This window comes from Alligator mississippiensis, chromosome 1 (assembly GCF_030867095.1).
Source record: "Alligator mississippiensis isolate rAllMis1 chromosome 1, rAllMis1, whole genome shotgun sequence".
Taxonomy (NCBI): domain Eukaryota; kingdom Metazoa; phylum Chordata; order Crocodylia; family Alligatoridae; genus Alligator; species Alligator mississippiensis.
Window position 1 is genome coordinate 437,367,838 of NC_081824.1, and position 24,712 is coordinate 437,392,549.

Sequence of the window (24,712 nt, forward strand, 5' to 3'; positions counted from 1 at the left end):
TTCTGAAGTGACTAGGGGTATTTGGAGATCTATTTTAGCTACCTCTGTAGGTTTCAAACTCAGAAGGGACAATTGTAATCTTTGCGGGGACTGCTGATACACATAATACACATCTCAATATTTCATTTAGGGAATCCTGCTTCTATAGCTCAGCTGTCAGTGATTGAACAGCAGCACCTCTTTTAGGAGACATCCAAGTTTGGCTTACAGAAAGACATCTTATAAAAGGATCTGATTTTCAGAAGGTGACTTAACCTAAATAATCAAGCGCACACAAATCACTATTCATTTTGAAACAACATATTTTACAATGAGAAATAAAACTGCAGCCTTAGCCACTTTTGGTCACTAACATCCTGCGACAAAGAAAAGGTATTAACCATCTTATCTAGTCAAAATTTGTGTTTGGGTCATTCAAAGGGGAATTTTAGCTAGAATGCTGTTTCAGCTGGTTTTGGTATGCTTCTCCATTTACTGCCCTCAATGGCTATGTAGTCTTACTGAGCCTCATTTAGAAGATGACTCTTTTACTGCCATGGACACTCATCAGTGTTGCTATTCATCCCCAGGTGAAGGGACTCTAGTGGAGTTGTGAATCTTTTTTATACAAAACAGTAAGATTCAGAAAAACAGGAAACAGGATTCAGAAAGACAGGCAATTAAAGAGCAGTACTGGTTGTTGCTTAATGTAGAAGAATCCTTACTTTTCATGAGTATTATTTTGAAAGCAAAGCACAAATAGTAATTTTACAGTGAGAAATACAATTAAGCTTTAAATTGTACTTACCATGTACAATACCAAGCATTGGAAATATCAATAAAGCTGAAACTGTCTGATAAAAGATCAGAAACTTACTGTGGATTTATATCTGGATTAATCTTTTTCAGGTCCATGATGTCATCTATAGTTTTCTCTATGGCATCTGGATGAACACTTACTGAAGTTTGCAGCAACTGCAAAAATATTTCAACATGTGTTAACTGATACAAAAGATCATAGTTAATGGAGACTAACTATAACTAGGCTTCTAGATTACCAGCCTGAAGATCCAATGATCTACTTTTAAATGGAACAAGTGCAGCCAGGGTAACGCTGTCAATATGTTTAACTTCATCAGCTAGATCCTGAACATCATACATGTGGAAGGGGCCAGCTTTGTATGCTGAGCTTTTATCCAGAATAAACTTGGCTGTGGCCATAGATGAAGAAGGATATACTTTTGCATTTCTGACCCTCATTTGAGATGAGTACCAGAGTCCACATATATGCTGGAGTTTGGAGGGGTAACATAAAATGGCAAGTAGTAAGCATATAACATTCAAAATAGAAACTGTATTTTTCCACCCCCTTTCAAGTGATCACAGCACAGACAATGTACCAGTCCAGCCTCAAGAGTGAATCAATAGGGAAATATCACTAAGCACTCAAGTATTCAATCTCTCTCATGAGCTCAAAAACAAAGTTCAAAATAGGGCTAAATTTGCTGAGGATGTGCTTCAAAACACACTAATCTGTGACATGCATTACATTTCAGTATGCATAGATTCTATCTTTAATTTCCATTAATAGAATTTTTAAAACATACAGGTAAGATGCAACATATATTTTCTAATGCTGACATAAACAGTATGTTTTCCAAAAAACTTGGATTTTTCTTTCCAGACAGAAGTTAGGAGTTAAAAGAAAAGAATATTTTTATGAACTTGTCTTTCACAGTTTCAACTCCTATAACACCTTCAGGACAAGTGAACTCTAGTTTTACAGTCTGAGTGAATGGCTGTATTTAATATTTTTATGTGCATTTATAAAAGCCAGATCCAAACTACACAGAGTCAGGCTTACTAATTTGTGTCTGTATCTTCTCTATCACTATGAAATACGAAGTGATTAAATAACTTGCCCCAGATCATCCAGGAAGGTTGTGGCATGAACAGGACCAAGGGCTCCTAAGTTTTAAGATGATGACCAGACTTCCTCTCTTTCCCTCTTCCTTCCTTTTATTATTTGATTCCATTACCACTACACATAGCAAAAAAAAAACACTGGTGATTTTCCATTACAATTATGATAATCACAGTCTGAATCATCTTGCAAAACCATCTGCGCTGCCAGCTATGGACCTCTCCTGACTAGAGGTTGCTAATTATGCTGTTGTACATCAAATTTATAAGGAGTCTACAAAGTGTAGAAACTGTGAGCTAAATTTTAAACAAATTTTTTCAGTTCTGCAAAACCAGAAGCCTTGTGTAGTAAACCGTTTTGACTCACCTTACTCTTTGATCCCCTCAGTGATGACTCTGTTAAGAAAAACAATTAAAATATATCACCTCAGTTCACTTACAGGCCAAACAACATATGGAGTATGCATTAAAAAAAATGAAGTTACCATACCTATATGGTATTATGATAATACTGATAATTTTGTATTTACCTATTTTCATAGTTCTGCTGGCTCCAGGCTTGGTGTTGTAACAGATCCTTTGCAATTCACATCGTCCTGTCAATTTCCTAGCCACAAATTTCAGGCAGCGCCACAAGCATTTACAATAGAAGTACAGGCACACCTGAACAAACATTCTGTCAAATAAAGTTTCAGAGTAAGAATCTGGAATAGTCTGTTTGAACAAAACAGTCCTACTGTAACATGTATACCTACAAATACACCTATTAGATTTCAAAGGCCCCCAACTGAATATTCAAAGTACAAAAAACTTTCATATGTGACAAACAAGGGATCTCTTACAACACATTACTTATGGAAATAACATTTGAAAAATTAGGCCCTTCATTTTTATCCACTTAAAAAAAACCAAAGCAATCTCATGAGTCAGCTCAGAAAAGGATGGCTCAAAAAGTTGAGTTCTATAAAGTTCTTCCACCCTTCTGAGCCAACAAGATAGATGCCTATAGAAGAAGGAAAATACAGATTACACAGCAATTATAATTCTGCAGTGAGTCTTAATTCCTCATATCTGATTCCATCTTCGATCCCACTTCCCTGACGGACTTCCCCAAAGCCATCCTTCTCCTGTGGCTCGTGAGAAGCAAGATAATTGATAAATAAGACAATGATGAAGTTTAATTCTCTGGGGTTGCAAGAACAAATATCCCAGATTAAGGAAAGCACTGAATCCATCCCTGAAATGTGCTTAAAACTGTTCTGCATAAGGACAATTTATCTAAGGGCCGACTTTCTACAACACTGAAGTTGCAGAGTAGTAGTGTAGCAGAGTTTGCAATCTGACATGGTGAGAAACATCTACGAAATCTGTAAGTATGAATTGCATTTTCTTTTATAGTCATGTTACTGTTTTATTATTTGGAAAAAGAAATCAGGTAATACTGCAGCTTCTACTAAAAGAGTCCTGAGAAAACTGAAATACTGAATGCAGAAAAAAACCTTTCAGACCCAATAAATTAGTTATTTAAACCCAATAAACTATTTCTATAAACCAGTCAAGTAGTCCTTTTGCTACTATGAACATGAAGAACCAAATCCTGCAGAGGGGTCAAAACTTTCAACTCCCATTGGCTAAACAAGGCTTTAATCTAGTGCTTGACACTTTGGAGGAACATTCCCCTAATCTCAAAAAAACAGACCTGCTAATTGGGATAAGGACACTAGTTTGCAAATGTACTGGAATTCAAAGCACTGAGTCTGACCTATTATGTTCCACAGCTCCACCTGTAATACAGTTTTACAACATGGAAGTAACATGATGAAAATCAATAATACCTGGAAGACACTAGAAAATTAATAATACCCATATTTGGCAACAGATTCCAGTTTGGATTTATGAAATTCTGGAAACAGGTAGACTGAAATACTAAATGTCAGATTGTCAACCGATGTAAGGTGTTACAGCTCTATTAAAAAGCTAACAGGGCTACATTAATTCACACAAGGTTAGTATCTGCCCTGAAGGCCAAGGGGACACTTGGGAAAATAAGCAAGATAACTAAATATGTACAATTTAAGGTTATGAAAATCCTGTGCGAATGTTTAGTATGCTTCAACTTAATCTCAGGAGGAGATAGCAACATTTACACGAGGTTTAATGAATTTTCTCATTACATTTCTAGTTAATTTGCTTAGTCTTCCCAAGTATCTCCCTATATACAAGTCCATAGAGTTGATGAAACAGAAGTGAGCATTTTGGATTCAATTTCAAATTCTTTGAGTTTTTATCTATGTGTCACCTGCAATCTGTGAATTTAATATACACAGACATGGAAAACACCACCAACTGCCAGCATTATATTGTTCTTGGACATTAAAAAGTTAAGGTATTTGCTCAAATATACAGTAGGCAATTGACTTCCTAGAGCTGAGAGAGAAAATAAAATAGTAAAATCAGGAAAGAAATCCCCAAACAAACCAGATGCACAGACATTTTAAAAGGTATCCAACAGTCAGAAACATGTCAGTAAACATGAGAGAACAAGTTATAAAAAAACAGCCAACACCATCATTTGTAATTTTCAAATCTCCTCCTGCAGAGATTCAAAAGCTGGACAATTTAGCAATCCAGCAATCAAATACACCATGGTTATTTGCATCCTGGTTTAGAATTCCACTAAAAAAAAAAAAAAAAAAAAAGCCAAAACAAAAATATAACCCCACCACCGAACAGCACCATATGAAGCAGCTGATGGAACACAGCGATGCACATATGCAGTCTCTACTCCAAAGAATGTACATGGGAGTTTCTCAGTTTACCTGAGAAAGATTCCAACCCTTTAAGTCTAAGAGTCCAATTTTTTTTATTTTATTTTAAGTTTTGGTCTATTGTCAATTAAAATATATGCTATTGATATGCATTGCTTTCAGTGGTTAAGTAATTTTACTACAGCTGTTCCCATAAAATTCCCTTAGTGCTCAACTACGTAGAAAGAGTGGAAAGACCCATTTAATTTCATGCAAGTGGCTTAACTGAAATGAGTATTTTCAACAAAGAATAAATTAAAAACAGCATAGGCCCTTTATAATAAACACGTGACTGTAGACTACTAATTCTTTTAGGCACAAAATATGCTAGTTGTGACATGGTATTCTGTATTTAGGTTCAGAAGCCATTCTTCCATAGTTCCAGTTACATTTACTGTTGCATTTTTGCTTCTGTTACATGGCTTAGAATGGCTGACCAAAGTACAGCTATTAAAAACGTAGCATATCAACAAAGCATGAGGGACTGCTTGTGACTTACCATACTACAACTAACGGTGGTGATTAAGAAAGCAGACAGTACTAATTTTTAACTAGGCAGCTAAGGTAAGAAAATGTTTGTTTTGTGGATACCTGTAATGTTCTACTACTCGTCCTTCTCAAACAAGTGAGAGTAGGCATCTTCTTTTACAACAAGAATGGCATGCATGGTTACTCAATTTTGTTTTCAATGGTTTTGTATTATTTTTTTAATAAAAAGAATTCTTGCTTGTAGAAATCCTGTAATGAAAGCATATTGCTGATTAAACAGACTAGGCTTTTATTTTAAAATGAGCTGAAATTCAAGACCACTAAACAAAACAGAAATACTGACAACAATAATAAAAAACTGTGCAGCACTGAACAAATCCAAAATAATTTGTGTGCCTGTGGCAAGGTGTCTCAATGCTGAAGCTTTTTGGAAACAGGCTCTCCTTCTGCTATTCTCCCAGGCTTGTGGTTTTGCAAAATTTTATTTGCATAGGAAATGCAAGGCCTGATTCAGCACTGGTTTGTGTTAGTTGCACTTCTGCAAAATGCATAAAAAAATGATACTCCATTTGGTGGAACATTAATGCAAATATTTAAATTAAGCAATCAAGCACTCCAAATGGATGAGGGCACATGAACAAATTACCATAAAATCAGCTAAGGTGTGAACTCAATGGTGACTGCCTGTGTGCATGTTGTGCTCCTGAAGTAAATGCTAGCTAGCTAGCCAACCTTTCTGTGGAAGCAGGATAACCTAGTTCAACTTTCCTGTGGGGTCAGACTATGTACAGAGCCAGATATAGCGGAGTAGCAAGTGTGCTGCAAGTTCAACCCTGAGCTTACTTTATGGGAAAACTTGTTCATTTTCCCATGCCCCAGTTCCTTGATTTTGGTTCGGTAGGTGCATCTGCAAGTTCATTAATGTGCCCTAGTTACCGCACATTAAATTTAGTACTTGGTTAACGAAATACTGTACTAATTCAATACACAGTAACTCATGTTACTGCGCAGTAGTGCCGGCACACTGTTTTTTAGTGACACTGCGCTGTAGCCTAATAACTGCGCAGCAGCATATTAGCATGGTTTTGGACCATGTTATTAGGCTACTGCACAGTAAGCGCCTCGTGTAGATGGTTTTTTATTTGGTTTCTAAACCTTAATACTTCGTTAGCAACAGTATACACATACTTTTGACAAGTCTTGCATATTGAAAACAGACAGACCCACCAAATGACCCCCATCCTTTATGCCAGGCAGTTTGACCGTCGGAAGTAATCTGAAATAATTACTTCAAGAGTAACGTTAATGGAGTTCATGCAACTGACAATGTGATTTGGAAAAAGGTTTCTCTTTCCTTTAAGCTTCAGAATCCTAAGGAAACATTTAATGGTACTCTAAGTTCCAAGATGAAAAATGGGAGCAAAATTGATCTCTCTTACTTCTTTTACTACTCCCCCTGCAATCCCATTACTGCTTTCTCCTGTAGCCAAGGTCCTAACCTGGCCTTAATCTTCCTGCACACACAGAAGCTTCAATATGCCTCCTCAAAACACAATTGGTCAGTCTGGAAGAGTTAATGTTCCTCAAGATTAGCCATTATCCAGAGGGATGTACCAGTATAATCCCTCCTCAGAAACTGGTTTGCTAGACTGCTATGTATGAATTGTTGCATATTATAGTTCAAAGTATGTGCCAGTGCCTCATTGTCTTTGTTTGAACAGCAAGCAAGGACTGCTGCTAAAACTTAGCTGCCTGCAGTAGCACCCATGAAGGCTGGATTTCTCACAGGAAAAAAGGAAAGTAATAGATTTAAATAGTTTAGAATACAAATACTTAAACAACAGAAGCTGTTTACTTCCCATCCCCAAAGAAATACGGTATAATTAGGAACAGGCAAAAAAGTGCATCTAGTACCAACAGCATGCTACACTGTAGTTTGATATATTAGGAAGGATTTAACCTGTTTTATTTAGTGTGACCTTTTATTCTTTTTCATAAAGTATTGGAATTTTAGAAGGGTTTCTGCTCTGAGGCTTATCTAACTATCCAGACTAATCTGCAGGTAATGTGTTTTTACTTGATCTACTTCTTTTCCCCATTCTTCCATTTTTTCTAGTCTCTGACTTCTTTGCAACGGTCACTATTTCTCTGCCTTAGGTCTTCTGCAAGTTCCTTCTATCATGAGCAATTTCAACAGAGAAAAGAACTGGATATTTAACACAAAGCTCATTCTTAAATTTCCCTGCAGCACCAACAGGGGTGATGAAACCAAAAAATCCAACTGTGAATAATCTCAGCAATAACAACACTAATTATTGGGGTTTGCAGATTCTCTTCCTGAGCAAAAAGGTGGAAACAAGAAGGGAAGGTACCAGAAACTACATATACTTAAGACTACTATGACCTGACAAGATGAGCTTGTCCTAAAGAAGAGGTGAATAGGAAAACTATTAGGAAAGCTACATGGTGCAAAAAGTGACAGTAACTTAGTGGTGCTCTTCATTTTGAGGTCACCTGCATGAAGATTTTCAGCAGTGCTTGATAATACATCTCAAATATTGCCTCTCAATTAACTTGATCGCCCTTGCACCTGATGTCCAACGCTGATATCTTAATGGTGCAGTCTGGGATAGAGTTCAGCAGTTACCATAGAGAAGTGTAACTGATACAGTGTTCTACTAAGATCAACCATTTTTATATAAAGGCTATTGTAATTCAGCTGATCATCTCCACCGTAAGTGAGGTAACCCCCATCATGCCCTTACCTACTATACAGAATTCTTGTACTCTCTTAAATAGGTGGTGCACTCAGCTCATAACACACCTGCTTGCTCGTGAATGGTGATCAACTGCTGTATATCATTTTCAAATACAGCTGGATGAAACGCACACATTTTGTTTACGACCTTTGCCCATTTTCCCTTTTTGCCCATTTTGTGTCCTGTTGCTATATAACATACTTACGTAACTAATTTCTGCAGATACACACAACTCCATGAAAAAGATGCACCTGTCACATCAGATAACAGATGTGCGATCATTTTGTCTATTGGTTGCCAGTGCAATAAATTAATAGTTAGTCACTGTACCATTACTGAGTCGCTCCACTCTGATTTTAGCTTTGAAAAATAAGACTCTTGTACTCTAGCTGGGAACGGTCATTTGTCCAACTAAGCAGACCATTAAGCAAAAATCTGATGGGCTCCAATTTTGTAAGTGCAACCTGTAGCTGTAAATGGGATCAGCCATGACGCTCTCTAGTGGTAATCATTATACAGGGAATAATCAAATCTGCCCCATATAAACCTGTTATGGAAGCCAAATTTTAAAAGATTGTACCAGATAGCATCAGACAGTTTCTCAAGCATAAGGAAACTGAATTCCAGTCTACCCATCTGCTTATAGATGAAGGAAAGTCACCATAGCAACCAAGAACACAGGAGAGTTGTTCAAAAGCATTCTATAGCATGAACAACTTTTTCATATTCATTACTTTCGACTGATTTGATTTTTATTTTAAGAAATGTGATTGATGGCAAACAGTTTGCAGGGTAAAAACTGCCAGTTCTTTGTAGTTGCTTATTAATTGATTAAGTGTATGTCAATTTTCAAGGTTTTACTGAAGAATAACAGATACACCAAGGCTTATACTGATGGCAAGTAAATTATTCACTGTTTTTAGGGATACTGGTTTTAGCTGTGTTGGTCTAATGGGCATAGGTAGACAAAACTCTTGGGGCAGAGGTGATATCCTTTATTTGACCAACTGAATAGTTGCAAAAAAATGTTTTCTTTGCAAGCTTTTGGGCACATGTGCCCTTCATCAGGCAAAGGAGAAGCTTTTTACAAACTGTTTTTTCTACCTAGAAGAAACCTTGCTATCTCTGGTTTCCCCTTTGCAAGATTAAGTTTCCTTTCTATCTGCGAGATATTTTGTCATCTTTGAATCCTTTGCCTCATGAAGGGAGTGTGTGCCCAAAAGCTTGCAAAGAAAAACTTTTTTTTCAACTATTTAGTTTGTTTTAATAAAAGATATCGCCTCTACCCCAAGAGTTTTGTCTCACTATATGTATTTGAAATAGTAATTACAAAAAAGGAAGTGTCATCATGAGAACCATATAAAAATGCAGTTGTGAAGAGAGCTCGCTAAAAATAGAGAAGTTTTCCATGGAAAATCTTTCCTTTTTATGGCCAAAATTTCAAACTATGTAAAATGTTCCTTCCTGTTGGAAGTCAAATTGGACAAAACAAAAGATATTCAGGACTATGAAGGGAATAAGAGTCAGAGCAAAAATCAACCATCTGTTTGTCACATCAAAGCCATTCTTCATTCAACACTGTCAAAAAGCCCAGTGATGGACTAAGGAGTTTTTAAAAAAATGGATTTGTTCAGCAACTAAAGGGCAACCACAGACAAAAACGCTGAGCTCTTACAAAGGTTAGATTAGTCCATCTGCAAGGTCTACATACCTCTGCTAGCACTATACAGCTTCTGCCTTTTATTTTGGGTAGTTCTCTCTATCTTCGCTGCATAATACAGGTCTAAATCTGCAATCTTATTTAATATTTTATATGTTGTTCATTTCAGTATATCATTTTAGCTGGAATATAAATGGGACTTTAACGTAAAATTCAGGAGTGCAAGGAAGAAGTTCCCCTATCCCCACACTGGTAGGTTAATGTTTAATTACCCATCCTCAATTAGTTCCATCTTCCTCTGATGAATCAGTTACTGAAAATATGCCTTCCAAATTAGAGGGACCACTTATCTGATAGGTTTTTTTTGTTCCATGTTCCTGTACAACTAAATTTTTTTTTTAATTAAGTCTAGCATTTTAAAACCACTTTAAGTAAATGGTACTGGCCAAGGGATTCAAAAGTAAATATATCCCACTAAATGTGCGAGGTAATAGTCGATATATATTGTTTTATAATGAAACAAGTTCTCTTCCTCCAACAGTTTTGAGCATGTGTAAGCCCCCTGTCTAAAAGTAACTCTCAGGAAGTGAGGCCTCTTTAGAGCAGGGCATTAAAAAGCTGCAAATACAAGTACATTATGCACAATGAAGATTAGTGGTCTTCAGCTGATTGGACCACAGTCACAATCTGGTATAGCCTCATGCTTCCATAACAAGAAGAACTTTTTTCTATACCCTACCTCCAAACTATTTTCAAACTACTATTAAATGGTTTGTGAGCAAAGAAACCCAAAGTACAATACGACTGATAAGCAGAGGCTTAGGAGGACTGCTAGTAGGGCATTTTTCATAAAAGATGTTTGATTTTCAAACTTGCTACTGCTTTAGTTTGTGGGAGTCCAGGTCATTAACCTTATTAACATTCCAGACATGCTGTGATATTTTTCATCCTCCCCCCACAATGTCATGGATAGCAGATAGGTAAACCAGACACAGAATTCTTGAACAGGTTTAAAATTATATAAAAGGTATACAGAAAAAGAGATGCTTTGCATTTACTCTCTCCTAAAATAAGGCCACATGTTACTCTATATTAAATGTAAGACTACGTGCAATAAACAAAAATCCTAATACATAGTTAGACTCTTTATAGGAATCTTTCTATAGGCCCTGGAACACGATACATTTATGGTGCAATTAAAGCATTAATTGTGCCATCAACTGCAATATACCACATGTTCAGCCAATTTACGGTGCAACAAAATGGTAAACCAGCCACAAATATGTTCCACATATAATTGATTGCACTGGGCCTCGGACAACCCTGGGTCTGGGGTGCAGACCTAGGGCTGCTCCTAGCCTGATCCCCGAAGTTCATCAGACTCAAAAACAATTATAACAATTATAATCAATGTTTAAAGATTATTCAGATGTTGATAACTGTCCAGTTTCCAATTGTTGTATCATTACTGTATGTTGATACAACATTTGGAATTACAATAATTGGAACAAAGGGATTATCACCTCTCTGGCTTCTAGCTCAATGCCTCTCCAGCGCCAAACTTTATTACTTTAATTGCCATTATATCACATGATATACAGCTATTATTTTGGGGGGGGGTTATAATATAACTTTTCAGATTTCTTCAACCAGGTATTTCCCAGTTGGAATATGATTTGGGGGGATTATTTTCCCCATTTTCAACTAGATAACTCAAAATATAAAGGTTTTCTTGGAAATACTGATTCAAAATTAAAAAGTTAATTTTTCCCCCAAATAAAACGTCAGTACTTTCTGTTTTGAAATTTCCTATTTAAAACTTTGTGGAATAACTTGGAATGTAAAGTAGATATCAGACTTTCCCATTAAAGAAAAACTGATATTTACACAGCCCTACCACACATTACTTAGATATTTATTTGTCTCTCATGACTGCCTTCCAAGAATAGAAAAGAACTCTCTCCCTGCCCTCTTTCTATTGCTTTCATGAAAAGAAGTGAAAGAATGGCAGTTTCTTTCTATGTTCCGTTTCTATTTCTATTTTCATTTCTGCTTAGCCTGTTATCACAGCATAGGTATATCGCATATAAAACAAAATGTATTAGTAACCACACACAACAACAATTCTAAACCTCCCTGTTTAATCACCTGCTAGGACAAGAATCTAACACTGGAGGAAGCAGGTGGATGGGTCAAAATGGAAGTACCGTCTATCCAGTAAAGAGCTTGACAACAGTGAGTTCATACACACTTGCTAATGGAGAAAGTGATAGAAAACTATTTTAACAAAGCAGTAGCAGTGAGGTTAGCTTGGGTACCAGGTCATTAGAGATGGTGATCAACCTGGAAGCAGTGATACCAAAATTCTCCACTATAACCAATTCACAGCTAGGAGTGAAAAAAACATATTGACTGATACTATTTAGAAATGTGGATTTCTCTCTCTGTTGAAGAGTATTTTCCGGTCCAGGGTTGGATACATTCAAATCAAGCCTGTTATATACTGTCAAGATTGATAACAAGATTAACCAGCCACGTGGTAAACAGAAAAACAGCACAGAAGTGAAGATAAAATTACTCCTGCTCCCCAAAGGGCACCATAATATGATCAGCTTAAAAAAAAGCAAGCCAAAACAAAAAAACCCCAACCCTGCACAATGTCTGCATTTATTTCCTTTTCCTATTAAAACATGTAAAATATTTACAATGAAAAGGGAACGTAACTCTACTGCAGACGAAAGAAGAAAAATAAATTTTCTCTTCTTATTTCCCCTGCCAGTGTGCTTACTTCATGTGACTGACTACATTTGCATAGTCTATTTTGCCTTCTCTCAAGTATAGGCAAACCGTGAAACAGACTGTACTGTAAATGCTGTCAATCACACAAGTAAACATGCTGAGGGAAAATGACAGAAAAAATTGCTCTGAATCTCTTACATTTATAATACTTAAGAAGTTACCTGAATCAAAAGGGAAAAATGCAGACTTTGTGTTATTTTTAATCTAATGTCCCTTTCTCCAGAGGTCCAAAAAACCCAAAGTCAGCAATTTTTCCCTGGTTGTTCAATTTCTGATACAAAATGATCACTGTCTCAGCTTTCTGGGTCATTCAGGTAAATTTAAATATGCCTGTTTCTCATGCATTAAAATGACCTCTGATTGGCCCTGACACATTTCAATTAGTTGTCACAGCAAACAGCATTCTGTGGTTTAGCCACAAGTTTTATGGGTAAGAGCTGATTTGTTACCATCTTGAAATAGTAGTCTGCTGCAAAAAGGAAGCAGAGGTTATAGAAAGTGTTACTTACATTAAGAAAAATCTGACCATTTATAATTTTCGGCACTATAATGCTTCTACCTCTCATGTTGCTGCTTACTACAGTTCTAAATGTGCAACCTACTTCTTATTAAACATCTTATATGTTGTTCATTTCAGTATGTGACTTTAGCCATGTGTCAGGGCTTTAATTTAGAATGCAGGAGTGCAAGGAAGAAGTTTCCCCATACTGATAGGTTAACGTTTAATTACCCATCCTCAATTAGTTCTACCTTGCTCCGATGCATCAGTTACTGAAGATGTACTACCAAATTAGAGGGACCACTTATCAGATAATATTTTTGTTCCAGGTTCCCATACAACTAAAATATATTTATATTAAAATTAAATGTGGCATTTTATAACCAATTTCATTAAACGGTACTGGCCAAGGGATTACAAAAATAAATATATCCCACTAAATGTGGGAGGTAACAGTCAAGATATATTGTTTTATAATGAAACGAGTCCTTATCGTTCAACAATTTTGGAAAAGATGTTAAAAGCATTACCTCAGAAAGTGCTTCATTATGGTAGTTTTGATATTCTAGTCAAATAATCTCTCAAATGATCACAGGAGAGTTGCTCTTGCAGAATTAAGTGATTCTGTAGAAATAAATCAGGTGTAGTAAGAAACACAGAAATATAAGTCTCAAGTTTTCAGTTGATCAAACAATAACATTTCTTCTACACACAATTATTTTAAGAACTTGAACTCCCAAAATGGTAAATACTCAAGCTGAAAACTTATAATATACAGCTTTCCAAGTAGTTGAGCATCGAGTATTTTGTAAAGAGCTTAGGATCCTTTAGCAAATCTGGCCGCTTATTTTGGTACCTAAAAGTAAGCTTACTTAACACTCAAAAAATCTGGTCCTGCATGATTTTGCAGGATCTAACAAAACTGCTAACTTGATGAAACATTTTAATTTATCTAGTCACTGCTTTCCTTTTCTCCTTTTGACAGCCATGAATTTTATATTACACTGTCACCTGCTGAAAAGGGCAAGCACTTCATTTGTAAAAAAATTAAATAAACACAACTATCTTGCTGGATAACAACACATACTTCCTGCTTAAATATATATAATCCTTGAACTGTGAAATCTTCTTGGGTTTATGTTGTTTTTGATGGGCTGAATCACGTTGCTGTCCCCTGAATACAGCTGTAATTGCTACTAGCTGCACTAACACCTGCTTGCCAACATAAGCAGAGGCTAACAACAGACTCTGGTTCATTAATGAACACAGCAGACAGGCTTCTAATGCTCCCTATTAAAGCTTTTGATGTTCCTAGGCCTAGACGATATCAAGTATAGGGAAAATGGGAGGAAAAGGAAAAGACTGAAGGGGATGTAACCTGCTCCCAATCTAATGGTTTTCTGTTGAAAGATACAATTTGTGCAGGATTCTCACTGCTGGGACCAGACTTCTCAGCAAATTGATGAAGCTTCTTTAGTTGACCCTTGAGGGCAGCAGCAGGATTAAAACAAAAGCCAGGCCTCTAAAAGGTGAGAAAATAAGTTTCCCACTGAGCTTCTGTCGTCAGTTTCTTCTCGACTCTGGTCAGCCAAGGAAGTTCCTGCTAGAAACCGTGTTACTGCTTTGCTGCCTCTCCAGAGGGAAGAACAGCTACGCTTATGGTTCTGTGCCTCAGAAATGAGAGTTGCAGGGCTAGAATTTATCTGGGTTAAATGTTTTATTGCCCCACAGCTGAAAAACTCTGCCCTCCTAGATAAAGACTAGGTGGAAAAACAACAGAGCTAGTCAATTTTTTTTTTTTTTTTTTTTAAAGAGGGGCTTCTTTATTAAAGCCTAGTCCATCTAAAAAATGAGGGGGTTACTTTCACCATTATTATACTTTTCTATTTTCATTCCACTTCAAAACAAAACAAGAATGTTACTTTTTGGGGAAAAAAATATAAAAATCAAACACTAGATTTTCAGAAACTAAAAAAGATTCTATTTCAGATTTTAAAGAAAGTTACAAAAATTAAAAAAAACGAGGCCACTCTGAATTTACCTTTACCTTTGAAATTACTCACACGACTAGCATTTAGCTTTTCAAGATTTGTTATAAGAAAAAAAATTAAGCACTAGGGGTTAAATCCTGGCTCCATTAACATCAATATCAAAATCCACATTGACTTCAGTGGGGACAGGGTTCCATCTTAGCAAGTTAAAAAAGCTAGTCCCCAAAGGCACAGACCTGGACCAACAGTAAGGGTGGAAAGACTGGTGCAAATCAAATGCAGCAAAGGCCATGGTTCTAACACTGCTTGCCATTCACTCTGCTTGACCTTACATCCAAAAATATCTACAGGATTTAGAGATGGAGGCCAAACATGAGAAGGAAAAGGAGGCACATGGCTACACTGTTCTCTCAGTCCTATGACTTACCAAACTTGTATGTCTGGCAGACGGTATCTATATTCAGCAGGTGAAGGCTTGCACAGTGACCAGACACGCATCTCTGATCATGTTCTGCTCCCAAGGACCTCACAAATTAACTCCCCCGCCACCCTTCACCACACACAAAGAGATAAGGAAGTGTGATCAACCCCATGGCAAGAAGATAAGGCAAGATTCCGGAGAATTATATTTTCAGAGAAGTAGATCTTATCTTTCTACTTTTCCAGATATCTCCCTTCAGTGAGCTTATTCCAAAGGAAGCAAGAACCTTCTCTACCTTTTCAAAAAGCAAGTATTAGGAGAATTAACTTTTAGAACAGGGTTTCTTGTACTTCAGGGAGCTGGATCCGGTCACAATTGAAATAAGAAACTCATGAAACTAGAGAGTCAAAACACCCATTTTTTCCTGCTTAAAAATGTTGTGATGGAGTTTCATGAAAATATATGAACTCTGTGCTATGATAATACTGTGTTTCCAGCCACACTGATAAGACAAGAAACTCCCCTCACTGTAATCTTAAATCCCTTTATACAGTGTAGTTGAATTTGCTTGAAAACACTTTAGTTTATTGTCAATGAATGTGCATAGAAAATTGCCCTCGGACATGGATAGAAAAGCTGTCTGCAGACAGCTTGTATGTCAGACTATCAATATCCTTTTGATAACCTCACTGAATTGGTTGCACATTAGTAAAGAAACAGGAACAAAATCTTCTAGAGGTGTCATATTACCAGACCAATGCAGACTAACATTTCTGAAAAAGGCAGAAAGAAGAAAATATTACAAAATCATGACATTTACAGCTGAAAGAGAGCAGGTACTTTTTACCAACTTTTTCTTAAAACGTACTAACTTATCAAAACCAATACTTTTTGCAGAAACGCATGGTTAAGATGATACTTTTGTTTGCAATTTGTGGTCAAAACCAGAGAGAGCAACCCAGCTCAGGCTAACCTGATGATCAGGGCACGTGGCTAGGCTATGAAAGACTTGGGCTCTAGTCTTGCTTTTACTCAAGTTGGACCCAGGACGTACACGTTTCTCACATCCCAAGTGTCCAACCAACAGACCACAGTGCCAGCCTGTGAAGGGGAGATGTTCCACTTTGTATAAAATGTTTAAATAAATAACTGAGACCAGTGAGAGATTCTGTAGGTCAGGGTGCTCCTGAGATAGCAGACACCCAGGTTCAAGTGTGCACTGTGAAGTGGGTGGACAGGTCTTCATGTCTCTGTACAACGGGACATTTTTGAGACCTCCCATTTTCATAGACAGGAAATCAGTTTCTCAACCAGCTATTTACAGTGCATCTTCAACTAACAGTGATATGAAACACTGCTTAAAGAAATAAGACACTGATTTTAGCAAATGCTAATTTTTAGAAAATTATTACGGCTGATTACACTTTATTTACCACTTTATTTACACTTTATGCTGCTTGAAATGCAGCAATCTGAAAGGTTAAGATTTGCTACAGGCTGAGATGAAGCAAAGGAAATTGCATTTTGTTCTACAGCTGAGCGTTTGTTTTGTTAAGAAAAAATGGAAAAAGTGCTAGACGTGTTAAAGAAAATCACTTGACTCAAATAAGATTCACTGACAAAGAAAAAAAGTTGAGGCAGTTTTGTTTGTTTAGCAGCATTTATTTTGTAAGCAAATGACTCATCTGACCTGCTAATGCCTATTGTAGAGTTTAAAAGATTTAAGGCATAAGAAAGGGCACTAGTGCTGAAGATAAACATTGGAGACATGCAGGTGACCTACATTAACAAAAAACTTGTCACTGCTCTCTCTTTTAATGGGGCTTAGATAATTAGCACAGATCGCGACACTTGCAGTTGAGATTGCCTTGCTCAAAAAATATAATGGTTGCAACAGAATCTCTGAAGGCAACCATCTTACACTCTGGATTCTGTACTTCCATTTCAAAGAATGGAAAGTCTATCCTTTTGATTGTAAAATAACTATCTTACTGTGAAGTGTGGGTAATCAGTGTAGTGGTGTCTTCCTTAATCTGAAGACAGTTTAGGAAAGTAACTGAAAGAGGTAAGGACCGTCTTTCTTATCTCACTCGTACATGCTTGAGACTGCTCGGTGAGGAGTACTACTGTGGGCTGTGGGAGATCCAAACTTCACTACTCCTCTTATCACAACCCTCCTATGCATGTCTGGCTTGGTACCCTAGGGAAGCAGTTGCTTCCCCACACAAGGCTGTTGCAAGGATAAATACATTAAAGACTATCAGGTACTCAGTAATTGGGTACATATAAAAATGCTAGATTGAAATATGGAACTCTGGGGTGCAATCATGTTAATGTGCACATCAGGAGTAGAAACTATTTTGCTAATGCCTTAAAGGGCCTTGGTTATACCACAAAATGCCTGTGTAAATTGCAGTGAATAACATTTTCTCTAAAGTGACCACAGCTTTGCTCACAGACCACTTGGTCTATGAGCAAAGATAAAGCAAGGACTATTCCCTCCCTAACCTCTTCAGTCTGGTCCCAGGGCAAAGAAATTGAGCATCAGTTTCAGCTAACTAACAGCACAGGGGCATTTCACGGCAATTCTGACCCTATCACCATGTCTGACAATTTACATTCCTGCGAGCATTATGAAACTGAAAAAGAATCAAGTGTTCATAGAGCCCTACATGTTTTACCACACAGATTAATTCTCATCAGGTATTACTTACCAGGTCACTTCATAGAATAGACACTTTCATAATGGAAATTATGTATTTGCACTGATGGCTCAAGACTACAGTTGCTAGCTAAATTAACTCCTCAGCACTGCTGGGTTTAAAACAAGATTTAGAACAGCAAGGACAAGTAGACCTTTTGCTATATTCACCGTACATTCAGCCAAAGACTTATAAAGTACAGGTAAACTATTTTCACTAACACATAGTTCCCTCAAAAGAAGACTTAAGCCTCAGGCTGGGAAACTATTGGATTAATGAGAAAAACTGTCATTAATAAGTCCTCTTAAATCCAAGTTTCACTGGTTGCCAAAAAATGCTTTCTGTAATGGCACAAGTAGTTTTATTTTATACTAATAGGGAAGCCATAATCAAAACTAGTTCAAGAGTGCCAGTTACTAACAAGCATCTTGAGCAGTAGGCCAACTATCTAGGACAGAGAGCATTATACTTTTTGCATGTCTGAAATTAGATGATATTTTAATTAATTAATTCTTTAGTACAAAATCCTGGAATAAAGTGTCACACTTGGATGATTAAACTAATCAATAAGACTTGACTTTAGGTCCATGACAGGTAACAGGTTTTTCTTCTCTTTATTTTCTACTCTGTTATGTATTTTGCTGTTTTAAGTATCTCTGAATGTCAGTGAGATGGTGAGGGAAAGCACAGATGTGAAGTTGCATCAGCTTAATTGAGTTTCAATCCTATTTTACCTAAACAACAGCATGAGCATAGTGACAGTACTTAACCAATATGAAGCAGCAGACTCTGGTCTCTGAACAAAAGCTTCAAGTCAAAGGGCTCAGGTGTACAGAAAGCTACAGAATAGGCCTCTAGGGTAGGAGAGAATGCCCCTAACACATGTTTATTTAACATACCTTCACAAAACTCAGAACCATCTTTGAAATTCCCTTTAGGCATGACTGCTTAGACTGGTATGCAGTATTACAACTGAGACAAAAGAAACAAGCAAGCAAACAAACAGGTCTCTGTCAACACCACCACCCAGCTGTACAGGAAATCCAAGTTTATGTTTGGTTTCATTCACTCTTACTTCCCTAGTCCCTAAAACACCTAACACTGCTTTATCTGGCTTTCTCAGTATTAAAGGCATTGCACTTCCATAGCACCTCCTTGCTAGGTGAGATGTATAGATTTGTCATAGAAGGCAACAAACAGCTTTCCCAGACCCATGCAAATGTTTCCATGTAAGAAGTTCCAGGAAAGCCCTGGCTTGCCTGCTCAACTTTCTGAAACATTGGGTAACCTCAGGAACCATTAAAAGATTTAAGCTGTGAAGGTGAACTCTTTTTAGTTATTTTAGTATTTTTTTCCTTCAACATGTATGCTCCAGAATTGACACTTTCTTCCATCTTGCTTCATAATTTTTTTCCTATTCCAAGTAACATAAAAATGCATTAAAGTACTGTATTTATTTGCATGCCACATAGACCCCTTCTCACCAAAATCAGCCATCCAAAATTGGCACGTGTATGTTAAGAATAGACTTCAGAGCTTTGAATGCAGTAACGATTGTTGTAGCTCCTGTTATAGAAAAGTGCCCTGAAATTCCAGCAGCTATAGCAGGAGGTGTAAAATGATTTCACTGTTCAACGTGGCTGATGTATTTTTGTTATTTCCTTGGCACAAAAGTGCTGGTATAATTTTAAAATTATTTTCAGGGAACAACAGTATTGTTTTATCCAAGTATCCTAAAGATTTTCACAATGTCCTGTCGCCGCCGAGAACCGCGGCGCGGGGCTCGGGGCTTTAGGAGCCCTAGTCGGTGGGCGGGTACTTGTGACGCCTGGAGCGGAATCAGGCACTCAAGCATATTGATTTAACAAATAGATTGCTTTACTTACACTGCTCGTACAGTGCAGGTCAGAAGCTTGCTTCAGTTACAGTTGCAGTCGGGCAGAAATTACAGCTTTGGTTGGTCTGCAAATGTGTCGGGGGTTTTCGGGCCGGCAGTCGTCTTACGTCTCGGGTGGGGGTGTGCTAGGCCCCCTTGGGTCGGAGACGGGGAGTCCTTAGTGGTTGATCAGGCTGCTAAGTTCTTCTCTAAGACACATGTGGAGTTTGCTAGGCTCCACAGTGTACTCAGAGTTCTCCACGAGGTGTGTGTGGAGTTCTCCAACTTGGGCGGAAACTGCTTCAACCACTTATATGGCTAGCAAGCCAATCGCTAGTCGCCACGTGTGAATAATTTAGAACTGGCCAATTGCGGGACTCAGATTATAATACGAATGGCGGGAACTCTTTGCAACGAGCACCTCTCCTCTGCAGCAGAGAAATGCACCCTGCAAAGAAAGCTACAAATTTGGCGAGAATTCTCCTTTGCATCGGGGTTCTCCTCTGCAGCAGAAAACTCCACCGTGCAAAGAAGCTGCAATTTGGCAGGAACTTTTTCTAGGTACAGACTATGCCTTCTGTATCAAAGTATAGAATTCTCCACTGTACTATAGGCATATGAACAATGGGTTCTGACATGCCCCAGCAATAACAACGTGGAAAAGAATAGCCAGTAGGTGGCAGCGATTATTAGGCAAGCTCAAAGAAAATCAAATGTGCTAAGCCTCTTTTAAACAAGAAGTAAAGAAAGTAGAAATTCTGAAGGAGAAGTTGTCTTTCTAAAAGGAAAAACTCATCTTTAAAATGGCAATGTGGTTGATTTTGTAACAAGAGTATTGGCATCCCACACTTTAAAAGAAAAAAAAAAAAACCTGTAAAAGTCACAATTCCAATTGCCAAAATGGTGCAATGGGCCACTGAAAACAATACAATAAATATGGATGATCCCTTTAATATGTATAAAAAACACCCCCTCCCCACCAAATTGATGTGTATATTGCCACTGCACATCAGCACTGTAAATATGAATAATATTTTACTGCGAGGAGTTTTCCTTAACAGAGTTGTATTTTTGTGTTCTTTTGGAGAAACCATAGTATAAAACTCAATCCAGTAGCAAAGGCGACTGAGAGACTATGAGGCTTCGTTACCATCAATGGAATCAACAGCGTCTTCCTCACCTAAGCAATGCTTTACTACTACAACAAAAATTGTCTTGTCCATTTTGTGATGCTTGTCTTGTTGCTTAATTGTTTGTTTGGTTGGTTTACTTAGCTGTCTTAATATTTGAAACAAAGGGCAGCAATTCATATGAAAGTTTTAAGTTGTAGATTCCACTTGTTTAGCAAAATTGCATTTATTAAAAGATACTGTGTGTATTTCTAGCAAACAACCTGATGAAATGTTTTCAAGGCTACAAAAAGAATCTTGTTGGTATTTAAATGTTATTTAATAACACCAACATACCAGGATGTGTGTAAAAAATCCTGATTAACCCGTTGTTTTAAAAGAAAAACAAGAACCTGCAGAGTTGATGCTTCCCTAAGCCTGGGACCTCTGTGTTTAAAAGATGGTTAAAAGCAAAGCTAAATTTGACTCAGCATTAGTGTAGTGTCACCTGGGTAGCCACAGCAGACTGAAAGGTAGATCTGCCTGTTGCAATCCAAATTATTAAAGAATTTTATTATAAAATTGGCCAGCATATGGGAAAGAACCTCTTAGGTTTACATATCCCATCTGGAAAGGCACACAGATTCCATGGTAAATGTCAAACAATCTTGGTGATGGCAAAAAGTTCTAAATGTGCATGTACCCATAATATGTTTTGTGATTTGAATGGGGGCCTGTTCAAAAGGATCAAGCAAAATAAAACTAAGTCCTATTTAATTGGGGCAATGTTATTGTGTTGGGTAAAAAAGGGAACTATACCACTATAACTATTTAAAGTAATTTTGTCATCTAATTTTGTTATTTTCTCTCTCTCCAAAGTTAGTTTCTTAATTTTTCGGACTGCTGAGATGTTATTTGACTTCAGGAGCGGCTGAAGGTAACACACCTACCTCCTTTCCGTAAAGTGGGATCACGATGTTCAGTAGTATTTTCAGAACTGCATTTAATTTCCTTATTAAAAAGATGCTTCTGTCCAGGTAGTTCAAATAATAGGTTGTGATTTTAATTATACCCAACCATTACTACATCAACAAACAACCAATTGGAGCTTCAAAATGTTTGATGAAAATAACTTTAACAAAATACAGTTAGGAATGGCGCCTGACTATTTACTCCTGGCCGTACAAGTTCCAACCCAGTTACAGAAGGTCAAAAAGATTCAGGATACAGCTAACAGAGCTGCTGTTGTAATTCAAAAATCAAGAGACTATTATTTCAGTCCTACAAGACATTAAAGAAGCTACCCAACACCCTTGGAAACTTTGTTTGGTCATCTACTGCACCTATATCCTTAATGTGGCCTTACATCCCCCTTTGGGGTGGCCTTAGCTCCTGTTATCAATGACACAGCCTTTGCCATCCACGAAAGCTCTTAGCCAGGTTTGAAGCTAGAGCAAGGAAGAGTTGAAGGCTCTCCTCCGAAACACTCTGTAAAGTAAGTTTACAGAGGGCACAGTGGCCTGCTTGTGAGAAGATCCAGGTCTTGGATGCGGAAGCAACCCGTATGCCTTAACTTGCACGTGAGAGGTCAAGCAATGTCTGCGTGATGCCTCATATCCCAGGACATCAAGGAAGGGAGTGTAGCAGGCAAATTGTGCTGTGCTAAGGCTCTTACCCAGAGTCCAGACCTTCCCAGAACTAAGCAATAAAACTGAACAGAGCACCTTCTGGGAGATGCAAGTGCTGTGACTGGTGCGTTAGGTGAGCAAGGCACAATAGTTTTCTTATAATGAATGTGCCTGGAAGGAATGCTTGGTGCAGTGCCAGGGGATTGGACAATTTGCTATGAAAAAGTTATAAAATGTAGTTAACACAGAGGAAGGCGTGAGCACTTGGTAAACCTGGAAAAAACAGATACAGCTGCTGCATCTCTGCTGGACAACAAAAAAGCCTTAGATATCATGCCCCAAGGAGAAGACCCAAGGCACGGTAACCCCAACGGTTGCCACTGAGACACCTACAGAACCTGTTGTCAAGTAGTATTATGGGGAGGACACCTGTAATATTGTCTAAGGGATCCTATTAAAGTTCAGTTGATATCAAATTGGACGAGTTGCTGTGTCAATCCTTTAAGGTTCTGGCAAAAAGAAATCCTATTGGTAACACCTGGTAAAGAAGCATGAAGATGCTAATTGGGGCAGGCAAAATACGGCCCACAGGCTAGACCTGGCCCACCAAGCCATTCTATCTGGCCCACCGGACCCCTAAAATATTAATTATCATTTGCATGTAGCTGCCTGTCAAAGATGACAAGGTGCCAGTGGCAGCAGGACTGAGGGGGAGCCAGTGGCAGGACCCAGCAGCTGAGCAGCAAGACCCGCCCATCCCTGCTGCACCCCCAGCCCCCAACCGGAAGCCTCTGCAGCTTCTGGCCTGGTGATGCTTTGGCTGTTCCCCATCCTCCCTCTGTCCAAGTGGAAATTCAGATAAGATCAGATGGGGGGTGGGGGGGGAAATGGGGGAAACAACCACAAATCAGCCCATGCAGCAGGACCCAGGCCAGGCTGGACCCATGTGGCATGGAGTCAGCAGGGCCCAGCAAGGAGAGGGGTGGGGGGGGAGCAGAAACTGCCACAAACTGCAGTGTGGGGCAGAGCTGGTCCAGGCCAGTTCCATGCCACACTGTGTGGTCCTGGCCATGTTATAGAAGCAGCGGCAGGAAGCAACGGCAAGTGGGGGGGTGGTGGGAAACAGCAGTAAGTGGGGGGGCAGTGGTGGGGGCTGGGAAGTGGCAGTAGCGGGCAGGTGGGAAAGCAGGGAAGCAGCAAGCAGGAGCACAGAGCCTGTGCTGGTGATCTAAGGCCAGCAGGGACTCAGGGTGGAACAGCAGGAGTGCGGACTATGGGTGCAGGGTCTGCCAGGCTGCATTGCATGAGGCTTGCACACAGTCCGTGAAGGCCCCATGTGAGACCCCACAGCCCTCACCCCAATCACATACCCCACACCCACACATAGTCCCCAACCACATCCTCCCACATACACCCCCTTACCACCCAGTAGGACTGTATTTTGAGCTATTACGCAATTGCATCTAGACACACTATGAAAGCCCACATAAATCAGGACAAAAATATTTTAAAATAAATTAAAATAATTATAGTAGATGTTTTAATTTTTAGTACATGATTTGGGGTTTTTTTTTAATTTCAAGATAGCAGCACCCTCCCTCTCAAAAGAGGTACTTCTGGGGCAAGGGGAAGAACTTCTAGTGGCAAAGTCAGGGGCTAGAGGTGGGACTTCCAGTCCCAAGATGGTGACCAGGGGTGGGGCACCCATCAAGGGGTGGGGCTACCCTTGCTGCTCTTGACAGCTCACCAAAACTCGTTAACTGGCCCTCCAGCTGAAATAATTGCCTGGCCCTTTGCTATAAAATAGCTGCTGCTTCTTTTCCTTCTCACCTCACCTCCTCCTATTTGGCAACATGGAGGGAAACTTTAGTCTTTAGCAGGTATGACAGTGTTAACCAGTTCACAGCCACTGTAGAATTGGCAGTAGCTCTTGTCTGAGCACCCAAGAGCTGCTGACAATTAGTCATCAGTTGTGTAAGGGTTAAAACTGTAGCATTTGCCTGAACAGGAAAGGGAGGGTATGTGATCTGAAGATCTGACCCTGCTCCATAGGGGCCAGAATTCTGGAAA

At 38.5% G+C, this 24,712-nt stretch overlaps 1 protein-coding gene across 7 annotated transcripts in view; it reads right to left on the bottom strand.

The window, feature by feature from the left end:
- ELMOD1 (ELMO domain containing 1) overlaps nt 1-24,712 on the bottom strand; it is a 62,259-nt gene that overhangs the window by 23,852 nt on the left and 13,695 nt on the right. For 5 of the 7 annotated variants that reach the window (XM_059720908.1, XM_014600665.3, XM_006259016.4 and 2 more), the window contains exons 2-5: nt 13,446-13,539; nt 2,433-2,578; nt 2,270-2,298; nt 857-954 (exon numbers count right to left, since the gene is read on the bottom strand). In XM_059720908.1, coding sequence (XP_059576891.1) covers nt 857-954; nt 2,270-2,298; nt 2,433-2,578; nt 13,446-13,462 — 290 coding nt within the window. In that variant the 5' untranslated portion in view covers nt 13,463-13,539. Of the gene's footprint in view, nt 1-856; nt 955-2,269; nt 2,299-2,432; nt 2,579-5,300; nt 5,448-13,445; nt 13,540-19,915; nt 20,118-24,712 lie in introns of those variants that run through there. The other 2 variants (XM_059720912.1, XM_059720909.1) reach the window with 2 other exon arrangements.